Below are 12,857 nucleotides of genomic sequence, written 5' to 3' on the forward strand. Positions count from 1 at the left end.
AGGTCCTTGGTTTTTAAAAAAGTCACCATCTTTCTACTTGGTTATATTCCAGCTGGCTTATTGTAAGAGGGGTGATCACGCAGGAAGAATCAATTGGGGGGAAAAGCAATGGGCTGCTGGATATTGGAGCTTAATGGGAGACTTCAGCAGTGGATTTTCACAGGAGTAATGTGTCCCGATCACAAGGTGCCTGTGCTCTCTTCCACATGGCTGTCGCCCATCTCCACCTTCCCATCAGTGACTAGCCTTTCTTTACTCAGTCCTTTCTTTACCCAAAAGACATCTGAATTATAGTCGCGCAGTGACGTAGTGACTCAAACTCAAACAAAATTTTATTTTATTCCTTATCATATTATGAATGGAATTGTTCCTTTAATTTCATATTCGGATTGCTGTGAATATACAGAAATCTTTTTGATCTTATATACGTTGATCTTGTATCCTGAAACCTTGCTGTACTGTTACTACTAGTAATTTGTCGTTGTTGACGTCTTAGAATTTTTTTCTACACACAAGGTCACGGCATCTGTAAATAGCTTTATTTCCTCTCCATTCCACATCTTCCACTGAACGAAATTTCTGGCGTCACGCACCAGCTAGAACCTCCAGGACAATGTTGGAATCGTGTGGTAAGAGCAGCTATCTGGGTTTCCTTCCTGATCTCAGCTGGAAAAAGCATGTCTTTCGTCATTCAATGTTTGGTATAGGTTTTTGCTGATACACCTTTCATGTCTCAATATTATGCTCTCACATTTAATGCATCGTTTTCTTGGGTATATACATCCTAGCTTGGAAATAATTTTCCTTCGGTATTTTAAAAGCCATGCTCCACTGTCTTTTAATTCCGGTGTTGCTGTTAAAAGTTAGAGAACATTCGTTCCCTGACCCTCTGTACGTGACCTCGCTTCCCACTCACCTTCAGGCTTCTCCTGTCTTGAGCCTTCTGCAGTTTCACACGATGAGCCTTGGAGTGGGTTTATTTTCATCCTTGGTGTCTAGCGTGCGGTGGGTCCTTTCGGGTTAGACGTCTTTACTTCTGAGATATTTTCTTATTTCATGGATGATTTATATCATTCTAGTTTTTTTTTTTTGACTCCCCAAAATTTGTTTTGTTTACTCCTCTTTTGTAGCATTCTGTTCTGGTTTTATGAATACATCACCTCACATTTCAAAGGACAGTAAAGACTTGTGTCCTTGCTAAATTTTCATTTTTCTGCATAGTCTGTTTCTTCCAAGGTGCTTCTTAGGTTTGTGTCCATCCTTCATGATGGAGGCTGTCCACAGATGTCTGATAATCTCTGGCTTCTCCATCTGTGAATAGGGTGGTACTCTAAAGATCATCTGTATTTATATACTAGAAGAATTTTGTTAAAAAGGTGGGAGGACTTGTACTGATAAAGATAACAACAGTATTTAAAAGTGTGATACAGGCACAAAGGTGGAGAAATAGATTAACAGAAGAGACTAAAAGACCCGCACGGGGTTATGTATGTTGTGTGTATTTGTAATGTTTGTGTGTGTGTGTGTGTATTTTTTCCAAATGGATATAAATTGGTTCCCTAAATTCATATCATATAGGAAGACAAATTCCAGGTAGATTTAAACACCTAAATGTAAAAGGCAAAACTATAAAACTTACAGGGAATAAGAGACAGTATCCATTTAACCCTGGGTTAGGAGAGATTTCTAAGATATAAAGAGCATTAACCATAAACGAAAAGATAAATATGGCTACAGCAAATCAAATTCTGTTCACCAAAATATATAAGAAAATGAAAAGACAAAACTTCTTTACTATCACTGTTCTCCGTTCCCGTTGTGTGCCTCTTTAGAAAATCTCCTTCACTGTCATATTAGTAGGATTTTCAGAGGCGACAGAGGTAAATAAACTTGTAGGACCTGCTGCTCTAAACCACAGGGCTAAAATTTTTTTGAACGAGAAGATGATCCAGTAATGTCTGTGCTTAGTTACAGTTTCTCTTACATTAACAAAATGAAAGCACAGACAACAAAGGAAGACCTTTTGCCCACAGGCTTCCTTAATTTATCTCGCGAACCATTCAATCACCGCGACCCCACACCCAGGGAAGCAGTCAGCCCTGCACGTCCACACACACTTCCGATGCAGCTCCACCAAGAAATTCCCCTGGAATTACGGCCAGTGATCCCGCCTCCTCCACAGCCAACATGATTTCCTCCGGGCACCTGACCCCGACTTATCGAATCGGGTTCTGGGAGTGGAACGAAAAGCTAAGAAACAAGAAGGTCGTGAGCCAAGATAACTTGGGAAACCCTGGATGGTGCTAGAAAGTGGAACAGCCTTGACAAAACCAAGACTGAAGAATTAGCATAAATAAAGGTTTTATTGGTCAGTCTGAGTGAGTGATGGACTGACATACCCACGATTCACTCTTCCACACACCCAAGGCCCTGAGGTGGCAGGAGAAGCTAAGCCCGTCGACAGCGAGCAAAGGGTGCGAGGTGGACAGAACCAGAAGGCCTCTGAGGGTCAACAGGACTACCGGGACCGGAACCAACGGCCAAGGAACAAGTCCAGGACGGACGAGGCGTCATCGTCCAGGGCTGGAGCTGCTGGTGACTCTGGATCTGAGGAAGAAGCGAGACACGCGGACACGCTGAACGGCAGAGGCGACGAGAGGGTGCGACTGCGGCGCGGAGGCGTGACGTGTCCCCTTCCCGAGGACTCCGAAGATGGCCACTCACCGTCTCCGGGACTGCCGTCTGCGCCCTGACGGGTGACTGTGGTCTCTGTCCGGCCCTCGCTGTCCACCACGGTCCGGCGCTCCTCTACCGTCTACAAGGAGAAGCCCCGCCGCGCCCCGATGTCACCAAAGGCGGGTCCCGCTGGTTTCTTCACGCAGATCCCTTCCCAGGGCACCCGCTGGCCAATCCCCATCCCCCTCCCCCAGCTCACCCCGTCCGGCCTGGTGATCTTGGTCACAGAGACGCTCTTGAAGTAGGATTTGGGCTGGGGCTGCAGAACCGGGCCGAGGCCCTCCTGGGAAACCTGGGAATCAAGATCTACAGGAGGAGAGAGAGGAAACACTCTCCGACACCCCTCCAAAGAGTCTGCGGGAGAGAAGGGGACGAGCGCGGCACGAAGGGATTCGAGCAGGGAGGACGAAGGGAGCTGGCAAACGTCCTCTCCCTGCAGACTCACCCTTGTCCTCTCTGGCTCTAGAGTGGGGGGTCAAAGGCCACATATCGTCCAACTGCAGAAGAAGCCAAAGTACATGAAATGACACTTTTCGATCTGAAACTTGAGGAGTCACAGGAACCCGAACTCTTCCCAAGTTCCAAAACCACCGTTTCCCGGGGGATAAGCCCATCCAAGATCCTTTACTCACGCACCCCTTCCTCCTTCCTAGCTAGTTCACGAGTCCTTCTGCCAGAGAGCCCAACCGGACCTATGCTTTTCTGTCCTGTCCCAACTACCCTGCCTCGTCTGAGAATCATACAGACCAGTGGTGAGGGTTTTTTTGGTGTCTTCTGTTTGTTTGTTTTTACAGGAGCAGAACTCCCATTTTCCCCAAAGAAAAATCCAACAAGCAGCTTGATACAGAAAACGACACACTAAGCGGAGGGCCGAGGGTTCCAGCCCGTGCACACGCGTGTCTCCCGCGGGCTCGCATTTCAGGCCCAGACGTACTCACCTTACGAAAAGGTCTCTGGGAGCCCCAGTCTGGTGCTGGTTTCGGGGAGTCACTTTGTGTATCACTCTCCGACACCCCTCCAAAGATCCTGGGCTGGTGACTATCTGGATACTTAAGCATCGAGTCCCGAAGGGTCTGTCCCTCCTGCCGTCTCTCATCAGGTGTCTCTGACTCAAGACCTGGGAGTTCTGCAGAAAGGTGGCGGGTAGATGAACGCTGGGGGTGGGAGAGAGCTGGATCTTTTAACCCCTCCTGAAGTCATCAGTCTCATCACACTGGCCAGCGCGCACCCCCCACCCCCCACCGGCTTTCTCCAGGCTCTTTATTTTACCAACAAGCCAGCAGAAACCACAGGCCCGCCCGCCCACCTCCCTCCGGGGCAGCCACGCACCAGGGGGCCGGGAAGGCAAGGTCCAGGCTCCCATCTCGCTGAAGATGCTGTTGAAGTCCCGGAAGAGGTCATCGAAGCCAAAGTTGTCATGGAAACGCATCCCTCCTCCCGGGCTGAAGCTGAAGCCAAAGGCAAACTCCTCCGCGGACTGGGGACCCTCCTCAAACCTCGCGCTCCCAGGGCCCCACGAGGCTCCTTCTTCTTCCTCGTCGTCCTCATCTTCATCTCGAGTCATCCCTCCAAAAAAGGGATCTCTGCGGCTGGGGGTGGAGGCAGATTGGCCACCAAAAATTCAGCACTACTTAAACCAAAAAGTCGCCCCGTGGGGGGCAAAATGGAAGAGTCACAGGAGTCTGGGCGGTCGAGGTGAGGGTCAGAAGGCTGGCCATCGGGGTTCGGTTTCGCTTTAGTTTGTAATCACAGTCAGTCCTCCCCTCGGCTTTCCTTCGGCGTCCCCCGGGCCCGCCCCTCTCCCCAGGTCCTGCTCGCTCGCTCACTGCCCTCCTCCCCAGAGCCCCATTGTCTCCCCCGCCGGGCCCTGTTGCATCACCCCAGGCTGGAGAAAGGCTTAAGCTGCTGTTTCTCCTCCTCTTAACGACCGCTTGGGTTCCTCCTCGGGGTGAGTGCTCAATGTTGTGACTTCTGTCCTTGCCGCATGAGTTGGGAGTGGGGAAGAGGATGTTCTTCCAAAAGCAGGCTGTTAGGGGTCGAGCTCCCCTCCGAAGACCCCGCCCCCCGTCCGACCCGGACCCGTCCTCACCTCCGAGGTCCGGAAAAGCCGAAAAAGCCGCGAAAGAGGTCAAAGAGGCTCATTCCCGCATCGGGACTCGAACCACCGCCCCCACCGGAGGCCCATTCACGCCGCGGGCCGCGGGCCGCCTGCGCTCCGCCGTCGGAAACGGAGACGCGTCAGCCCGCGGTGCCGGAAAGCGGGCCTGCGAGGCGGACACTGTCGTAAACGCGCCGGCGCGGACGCGGGTGGCGCTCTCGGCTGCGAAACGCTCTGCTCCGCGGCTGTTTGCCGGGAGGGCGCGGGCGTCTGGACTGTCCCGCCCCGGCGACCACCTGCCTCCTGAGCCGGCTCGGCCTGTGAGGTGTTCGGAGGATCCGACGCTAGATGGAGCCCGGCCGAGCCGCCGGGGGGCCGCCCGCCCGCCCTTCCCCGGCCGTTCCTCGACTGACCCGAGTCTAAGAGGGACGGGCAGTGCGTTTCAGCAGGGCTCCTAGCACCGAGTCCCCCGGAGCCGGGACCCGCGGGGACACCCGCACCCCACTCGCTCCGTCCAAGTACCGAGTTTGTTCCGGCCACAGGGTTCTGTCGACGCCCCTGGGCAGGTTCTGCGACCGGCCGAACAAGGGCTTCGCGGGCGAGGGAAACCCAGTGGGGAGACTCGGGAGGAAAGTGGGAACTTGGGGCTCCGGGCACCCCCACCGCAGCCCCGCCCAGTCTCCCTCTAGACTCCGGTTCGGGGTGGGGTGGGGGTGGGTGTAGCTACGGAAGCGTAAGCACTGGCCGCTGTCGCCCGCCCGCAGAAGGGGGCCCCCCATTTCCTCCTGCGGCCCCTGCGCGGTGCCCTCCTCTCTGCTCCTCTCTGCTCGGCTGCCCCTCAGCCCCTCCCTCCTGCCCCCGTCCACCCACATCCGCTACCCCACCCCTTGTACTGGCGCAGTCTGCGGTGGAGGTGGCATTTCTGGAGGAAATGAAGATTGGTGGTGGCTCCTTCCAGGCAACAGGCCGTACCATTCTCGGGGAAGGAGGGAAGGGAGCCCCCCTCAAGGTCAAGACACTAGCGCATTAAGGTCAGGAGTTCTTAAAGGGCGAAGATTTCACTTTATTCCACTGCCTTCGGGGCCTGCTAGAGGCGGCCCAGGTGGTAGAGTAATACTTATTCACCAAGCTGGTCATCGACGAGACTGAGGATGGCCTAGACGGAGCAAGAATGGGCAGAGGCTGAAGGTAGAGGTTTTCTTTTTATATATACAAGACACATTAATCCATTAAATTTGAGGACACAGTACAAAAAAAAAAACACTTCAACTAATTCATCTGACAATGCTGTTCATATTCATGACGCCATTTTTTGTTGTTGTTGTTTTGTTTCCTAATAATAAAGGAGGAGACACAGGGCTGTTGGGCTGATATATATTTGGGGGTCCCCCCTCCCCCGTCCCCCATACACCACCAGGGTGAACAGGAGGAGAAGGAAGGGCAGGGCCCACAGCAAAGTTTCATAATCTTGAATGCAAGGGGAAAGGAGGAGAGGAAAGGGAGAAAAGAAAGGAGAAAATACAAATCCTATCATACATACAACAGAGTGGGGTGGTGTGGGAATGGACAGACATGAAGCTGAGGCATGGGGCGGGCCCCTGGGGGTGGGGGCGGCGGAACCCCCACACTCCTTTCTCTCTCTGATGCTGTTTCCATAGTTGCCAGGCTGAGAAGCCCTCTCAGCGGATGGGGCTGGGAGGAGGGTCAGGGCCTCAGTTGGCCCCCCAGCTGTAGCTGTTGTAGGCAGACTTGTTGGTCTGGGGCTTCTGCGGGATGGAGCTGGTCTGGCTACGTTGCCCGCTGCCCGTCTGCAGGGGAATGGGAGGATGATGGAGAGGAAAAAGGTGTCTAGTTAGTGGGACAAATTTGTGACAGGTTCAGGCAGAGACTTTGAAATCGTCTTGCCCTCCCATTCCCCGTGCTTAGAAACTACTCTGAAGCTCACTTCTCGCCCACAGAAAATTTGGTTTACACAGCTGCTAGGGCCCCTCTGACGAAAGAGCACCTCCAACTCTTAAACGGGGGAAAGACGGAAAGAGCAAGACGCCTGGAGAGACGAGCGCGAAGCAGTTCTGCTCCTTCGCAAGGCCCCTGCCCGCGAGGGAAGGCTCCTCTCCAGAACTCTGGCCTCTTGGGGACGAGTGACCACAGGCGATTTCACTCTCACCGACCCCCAGGCCTCAGCAAAGAAGCCCTGACCCCAGCTCCCGGCCACCTGTGGCGGAGGAGAGGTCACCTGCGCCACCCCGTGGCCCCCGGCCCTAGCACAGATGCCTCTGTGAGCCCACCTCAGGCGAGGCGGGAGCCCCAAGCTCCGGATGCTGCCCTGAGAACCCTTTCCATCCCGTAACCAAGTGCTTCCAGGGTCGGGGGAGGGGAGAGAGAGAAAGAGGGCGTTGAGGAGGGGAGGACCAGAGAGGGACGGGAGGCCAGAGAGCTCAGCGAGGTGTCTGTGTGTGTGTATCCCGATCGTGACCGTGCAGTCTCTCTCTTCAAGTTCCCTGCGGCTGTGAGGTGAAATGGGGGCTGGAAAGGAGTGGGTTCAAGCACATCACCATTCAGTTTCATTACCTGCTCCTCCTGCTGGCGCTGGCAACAGAGAATCATCTGCAAATATGGTAGCTGAGGCAGAACCAGGATATATGGAAAATAAAGGGACAAACTTTGACAATAGAACTCCACCATTAGAAGGGAAAGCTACAATGTGAGGGAAGGGGGAGGGCTGGGAGAGGTAAGAGGGGAGGTGTGACCCAGGCCTGACGGGACGAGGACAACTGCACTACGGGCGGAGGTGGAGGAGAAAGGCACCAAAGGAACTGGGCAAAAAAGGTCTGTTCGGTCTGGCCCCTTCTCTGACATCTCCTTTGCCGGCCACTCGTGTTATGTGCGCTTGTGTCTGTGTGTGCTGTGTGCCCATGGCTGGCGCTGGGGAGGATCGGGTGGAGGGCGCGGTGAGGAAGGGAAGAAGAGGAAAGGGAAGGCAGTTTTAAGGGACAGGAAGGAAGAGGAAGGGAGAGGAGAGAGGGCGGGCTGTTACCTGGCCATCCTGCTGTAGGTGATGGTGCAGGATCTGGGAGTGCGGCTGCTGGTGGGGGGTCAGGATGTGCATGAAGGGGGCGGGCGGGTAGGCAGCAGCTGTGGCCGGATTGATGGGCCCCCCACTTCCCAGGGCTGAAGGCAAGTTGAAGGAGGCGGCAGGAGTACCGGAATGGAAACCTTGTTTCTCAAAGGACTGCTGTCCGCGAGGGCGGGAGGAGGAGGAGAGAGAGAAGGGATCAGCGAACGAAGCCTCAGGACTGCTGAGCCCGAGCTCTCCCACCCTCGGAAGGCGGCACGCTGTCCCAGAAAGGACGCTGCGCCTGGAGGACACTCAGGCCTCAGCCTGAGCTCTGCCCTTTAACGGCTGTGTGATCCTGAGAAAATGACTCCGTCTCTCAGCCTGTTTTCTCAGACGTGAAACGGGGAATGCTCCCGACCTCTCGGCGTAAGGACCGAATGAGAGGATGGGTGTGGAAACACCATAAGACCCGTCGCATCCGAACACGGAGCGATCTGCTGACTCTCAGCACCCCACCCCTGGCGCTGGGGAAGGATGCGAACTCCATGGAGGCACCTTGAGCACTGGGCCAAAAAAAGAAAAAAGAAAAAAGCTCCGCCGGACACGCTACAGCAAACTCAAATACTCGTGGAGGGGAGAGAACTGAGCGACGCGATACAAGTTTGTGGGTGATGAGAATGCCTCACTTTCATTATGGGGGTGTCCCCTTTCCCACTCTGTTATAAACTCGCTCCCCTTCATGCCACACCCGTTGTCTTGGAAAGCTACGGAAAGGCTGGGAGGGGGCCAGCAGAGGGGGCCGGGACAGCTGCGCAGGAAATCACACGCCACCTCACCCCGTCACATTTCTCTCGTCTTCTCCCCACAGGGCTAAAGGTGAACTTCCTGGAGAACCTTAAGCCCAGCGCCCACTCACTTCCTGACACCTCAGGGCTGTGCGGGTTTTCCCTGGACTTCCTACCACTGTGACTCCACCTCCTGTGTCTGTCTCTCTCGACTTCCGGCCAGAGCCAGGCACCTACCTGGGTTTTGGAGTACACAGAACCCGAGATATCTGGCACGCCCGTGTTACTGGAGGTGACTGACACACCTGAGGGGAAGGAAACAGACAGGATTAGCTCGGCCCGGCTGCCTGACCCCTCTCCCTGGGAGGAGGAGACATGTGCACTCTTTCTGGCTACAGCCCTGCAAGGGAATTCTGGTCTGTTCTTCCAGCCTCAAGTCAGTCCTGAGGGATAAAAGCTCACGACACAAAGGCTCGCTAAGGGTTCCCTTGCCCTTTCCAGGTGTGTACTGAGTACATGGGAGTGAGGTGAGTTGTTTTCTGAAGGTACAAGGAGGCAGAGCAAACCTCACTAGCAAAGTTTTCAGAACACCACTGTGGCAAAGCCCAACGGGAATGTATTAAACTTTCACGTCCACGTCAAATCAATCTACCCCATCGCCACTCAGTCTTGCTCTGGAAGACAAGTAGTCTGGCTCTCAGAGATGCTGCCGGGCTCAGAATCCGTGCCTCCACGGCACAGGTTCAGCACCAGAGGACCAGTCCAATTCACGCCTCATTCTCAGAGCTTCGGCTCACTCAGTCCAGCTTCTCCAGTCTTGGAGCTTCTAGGCTATGTCCTTATGACTTAAAGAGCCGCCACAAACGTGAATGTCCATTTACACATGTGAAGCGTGGAGAGTAAGGAAGGTAGACAGAGGAGTGGACCATCTCCTACAGCCTAGGTGGAACACAACATCCGAATGCTATTCTGGTCCACAGCTTGAGCGTCTCCAGGAGATGAAGGCTCTGATCCACACTCCAGCAGCTTGCACGCGTCCTGCTGAAAACCTCCCTGCCACCACTGCAACCTTAAGGAACCCGGAGTGGTATGATTCTTCATTCTAATTCGTACTCAGACTGAAATACACACACTACCTCCTGCGAAGGGGGCATCAAGGAGACACGAGAAAGCCATCGGGTAAAGTAACCCAGTGTCTTACTGGAGAAATTTTATGCAAAGATCTGAGGTAAAGTAACTCAAACTTAACTAGGAATTTAAAGCACGTTTTTAAAAGACATATTCGTTCTCATGAAATGAGATAAAATGAATCTTCAGAAAATCTTTTCATTTCAGTGTGTGCCCTTGGATCCTTGCTAGGAGCACTTTGACGGAAGAGTTTTCTAGAAGCACTGTACTAAAGTGACCAAATCCCAAACGAGGAATCCTCCGTTCACCCACAATTCAATAGCAATCCCCCTTCCAACTCCAGAACCCAAATCCTCCCAATGCCTAGGACATAGGCAGCGTCAAAAGTTGAGCTCCCCTTAAGTACACAGTTTAGAACCTTCGCAACAGAAGTGGCATCTTAACCTGGAAACCCCTCCCGCGTCACGAGTCCAGAGAGCTCCCGGGAGCAGCGAACACCAAGTAGGAAAAAGAAAAGAGCTCCAGGAAGCGAAGCAGGAGCAGACGCGCCCCCATCCCCAAAGCGCCAGCCCTACACTTTCAAGGCACTGAAGAGAAAAAGCAGGACGATGCAGCAGCTGATGAGTATGTTTTATTTTTGCCCTTTCCCTTTTCAAACCCCAGGTCCAGGTGCCCGTCGGGCAAATCACTGGCAACAGGCTAAAGTTTAAAAACAGGCGCTCAATTATGGAGAAGGCTAAGCCGATGAGGTGTGTGTGGAAGGGTTGAGAGATGGAATACACAGGATATATACAGAACATTTTAGAGAGAAAGAAAAAGGGATGCTTGACCTTTACTGCAAAGGCTCAGACGGCTTGCCAACGCCCCTCGGCCATCTCACACAGCGGGGAGAAATGACCAACTGGCCTCCCAGCTGGGTGAAGGGAGGAATTTAGTTCCACTGTGCCCCTCCCTACCTGACCTCATTCTTTCCAGAGTCCAGAGGCCGTAACTTGGACATTGGTTGAAGGAACTGGAAATGCAGGAGAAAGGGGACTTCTCTTGGTAGGAGCCGTATGGCCTCAGTGTAAGGATCAGACACTGGAGAAGAGTGCTGTTGGTCCCCTGCCCACGCGCCACCAGTTATGAGAAAGCTCCTCCGACTGGAGTTCGCCCGCTTTCCCACCAACAGTCAAAGCCCCCTGGACCCCCAATCCAAACAGCGATGACCATGACGAACACCGTGGGAGAAGCGAGAACCAACCTCTCCCAGCATGGCGGCCCCTAGGGAAGTTGGGACAAAATCACTCGCGGGCTGGGAACGAATGCACGGAAGTGTGACAGCGGGGTTCCCGGCTGACACGGGGCGGCGGGGGGGACATTCTCACTGCCCGGGTGAACTCCGCGCATGAAGAGCCGGTGGAGTGCCAGCTGGGCCGAGTGGGGACAAGACTTCCCGAGTCAAGACGTCTAACCAGACCTCTCCAGCAAGTACAATACGACGAATACTCCACCATCCCTGAAAAGCCACCGAGGGACTAAGCACACCGTTCCAGGCTAGCACGGTTTCCGCGGCCCGAGTCATCTACTACCTGGTCACTTGAGGCTAGGGGAGCTCAGTCAGCCACTCGGCCCCGCGGAACCAGATGTGGGAATTACGCCTTGGAAGCTAGCTCCCGACAACAGCTCTGAACACCACCTCTGCTGCCTTTCACCACGACACGACGCTCCACACCTGTCCGTCCTCCCCTCTCCGCTCACGTCAGAGGCGAGGGGAAGACTAAATGGGAGTGACAGCTACACCCAGCACGGAGAGCGGGGGTTTCCACCCAGACTGCTACCAACCAAGCGACAGGTTGGGAAGAGACTTTCCCCTCCCCCACTTGCGTAAAGCCATACTGAGACGTCACCAGTTCTCTGGCTGTGCGGGGGTCCGACTGAAAAGGCCACCCTCCACCCTTCATCCACAGCACAACACTGGATCCTAGTGTCCAGAGAGACATGCACGGAAAGAACGCCAGAGTTAGCTAAAGAAACACCACAGTTTATTGAAGACTACAAAGGTTTTTGTTACAAGTTGCAACCACATGCCTTCCAGAAATCAAAAGCAACAGCGGGTGTGTGTGCATCGATGCTTCGGAGGTGCTGCACCGCTCGGACTCGAAATGGGTAAGACAGGGTCAGACACATGGAGGAGGGGAAGCGGGGGACGGGCAAGTTCAAGAGCCCAGAAGGCATCCACCAACTCATTTCCCCAAGCCACGCAGGCCGTGGCCACAGCTCGGCAGGCTCTCCTCAGTGCTCTGGTTTCTGAAACAAGACTTCAGTGCAAACATACACACACACAAAACACAGCCCCCAGCCTTGGGCCAAATTAGCTCTCTGCCGTCCAGAAATGCTTGTAAGGGGGTGGATATTTTCTTCCTAAAAGGAATCAAATACATAAAAATAAATGAATTGAGAGATTGATGAAGAATGAGATGACAAGAACCCTCTGCGGGGTCATGAACTGGGGGGGTCTCAAAAGGGCTGTTACAGAACATTTTCAAAACTCTAAGGGAGGTAAGCTGCCAGGATTTCCAGAACCAGGTACGCCATTCTCTCAGATTACCAGTCACCTACCTCTTAAAATTCCTGAACTTGGTCCAGCTAAGATTTAAATCTAAGATTCCTGGAATGGGGCCCCTCTCATCAAAAGGCTGATAACCCTTCCCACCGAGTAGGGTGGGCCTTGCTCAGGGAGAGGGGTAGCCACACACAGACTTGGTATGAAATTTCAATGGGTGTCTCACCATTTCTTTAGTTGAAATCTTGACCTAAGTCATACAACACAGTTCAAAGTTCCACTTGTTAGTTCCCAGACCTACTGCCCTCTGCTCAGCTCAGTTTCCTGGTCGAAAACTTTGAGCAATTTACCCACCTGGAGCCCACTTAAGGGTGATGAACACAGATGCAGCTCCAGCCAAATCACCATGAAATCATAGCTGAGCCAAGAATTTTGAAGGACATCCCTCAACTCCCACCCCAACCCCCAGTAACTGAACACCCTCCTTCCCATCCACATTCCTCTACA

The 12,857-nt window shown here is 53.6% G+C and overlaps 2 protein-coding genes across 45 annotated transcripts in view; both read right to left on the bottom strand.

Moving 5' to 3' along the window:
* Nucleotides 1–1,079: 1,079 nt before the first annotated feature.
* HAX1 (HCLS1 associated protein X-1) lies at nucleotides 1,080–4,994 on the bottom strand. 4 transcript variants are annotated; one of them, XR_005650070.1, is made up of 8 exons: nucleotides 4,826–4,994; nucleotides 4,066–4,325; nucleotides 3,675–3,862; nucleotides 3,182–3,233; nucleotides 2,936–3,042; nucleotides 2,725–2,815; nucleotides 2,400–2,607; nucleotides 1,080–1,311 (listed from the first exon to the last, which is right to left on the bottom strand). XR_005650070.1 is itself a non-coding variant. In XM_039849723.1 (8 exons), exons 3-8 carry the CDS (start codon nucleotides 4,298–4,300, stop codon nucleotides 2,519–2,521), a joined length of 762 nt encoding a protein of 253 aa, XP_039705657.1. In that variant the 5' UTR covers nucleotides 4,301–4,325; nucleotides 4,616–4,707; nucleotides 4,826–4,982; the 3' UTR covers nucleotides 2,345–2,518. The 4 variants fall into 4 exon arrangements, 3 of the variants coding, with proteins under 3 accessions (XP_039705657.1, XP_039705658.1, XP_039705656.1); XM_039849723.1 differs by lacking the exon at nucleotides 1,080–1,311 and adding an exon at nucleotides 4,616–4,707 and having other exon boundaries at nucleotides 2,345–2,607; nucleotides 4,826–4,982; XM_039849724.1 differs by lacking the exon at nucleotides 1,080–1,311 and adding an exon at nucleotides 4,616–4,712 and having other exon boundaries at nucleotides 2,345–2,607; nucleotides 4,826–4,971.
* Nucleotides 4,995–5,873: 879 nt separating this feature from the next.
* Nucleotides 5,874–12,857, bottom strand: part of UBAP2L (ubiquitin associated protein 2 like) — a 38,426-nt gene continuing 31,442 nt past the window's right edge. For 8 of the 41 annotated variants that reach the window (XM_039849706.1, XM_039849708.1, XM_039849703.1 and 5 more), the window contains one exon: nucleotides 11,813–12,208. In XM_039849706.1, the coding sequence (XP_039705640.1) occupies nucleotides 12,159–12,208 (50 nt within the window). In that variant the 3' untranslated portion in view covers nucleotides 11,813–12,158. Of the gene's footprint in view, nucleotides 5,991–6,017; nucleotides 6,643–6,973; nucleotides 7,457–7,871; nucleotides 8,070–8,914; nucleotides 8,983–11,812; nucleotides 12,209–12,857 lie in introns of those variants that run through there. The other 33 variants (XM_039849694.1, XM_039849697.1, XM_039849682.1 and 30 more) reach the window with 14 other exon arrangements.

This window comes from Pteropus medius, unplaced genomic scaffold, assembly GCF_902729225.1.
Source record: "Pteropus medius unplaced genomic scaffold, Ma_sr-lr_union100, whole genome shotgun sequence".
NCBI lineage: Eukaryota > Metazoa > Chordata > Mammalia > Chiroptera > Pteropodidae > Pteropus > Pteropus medius.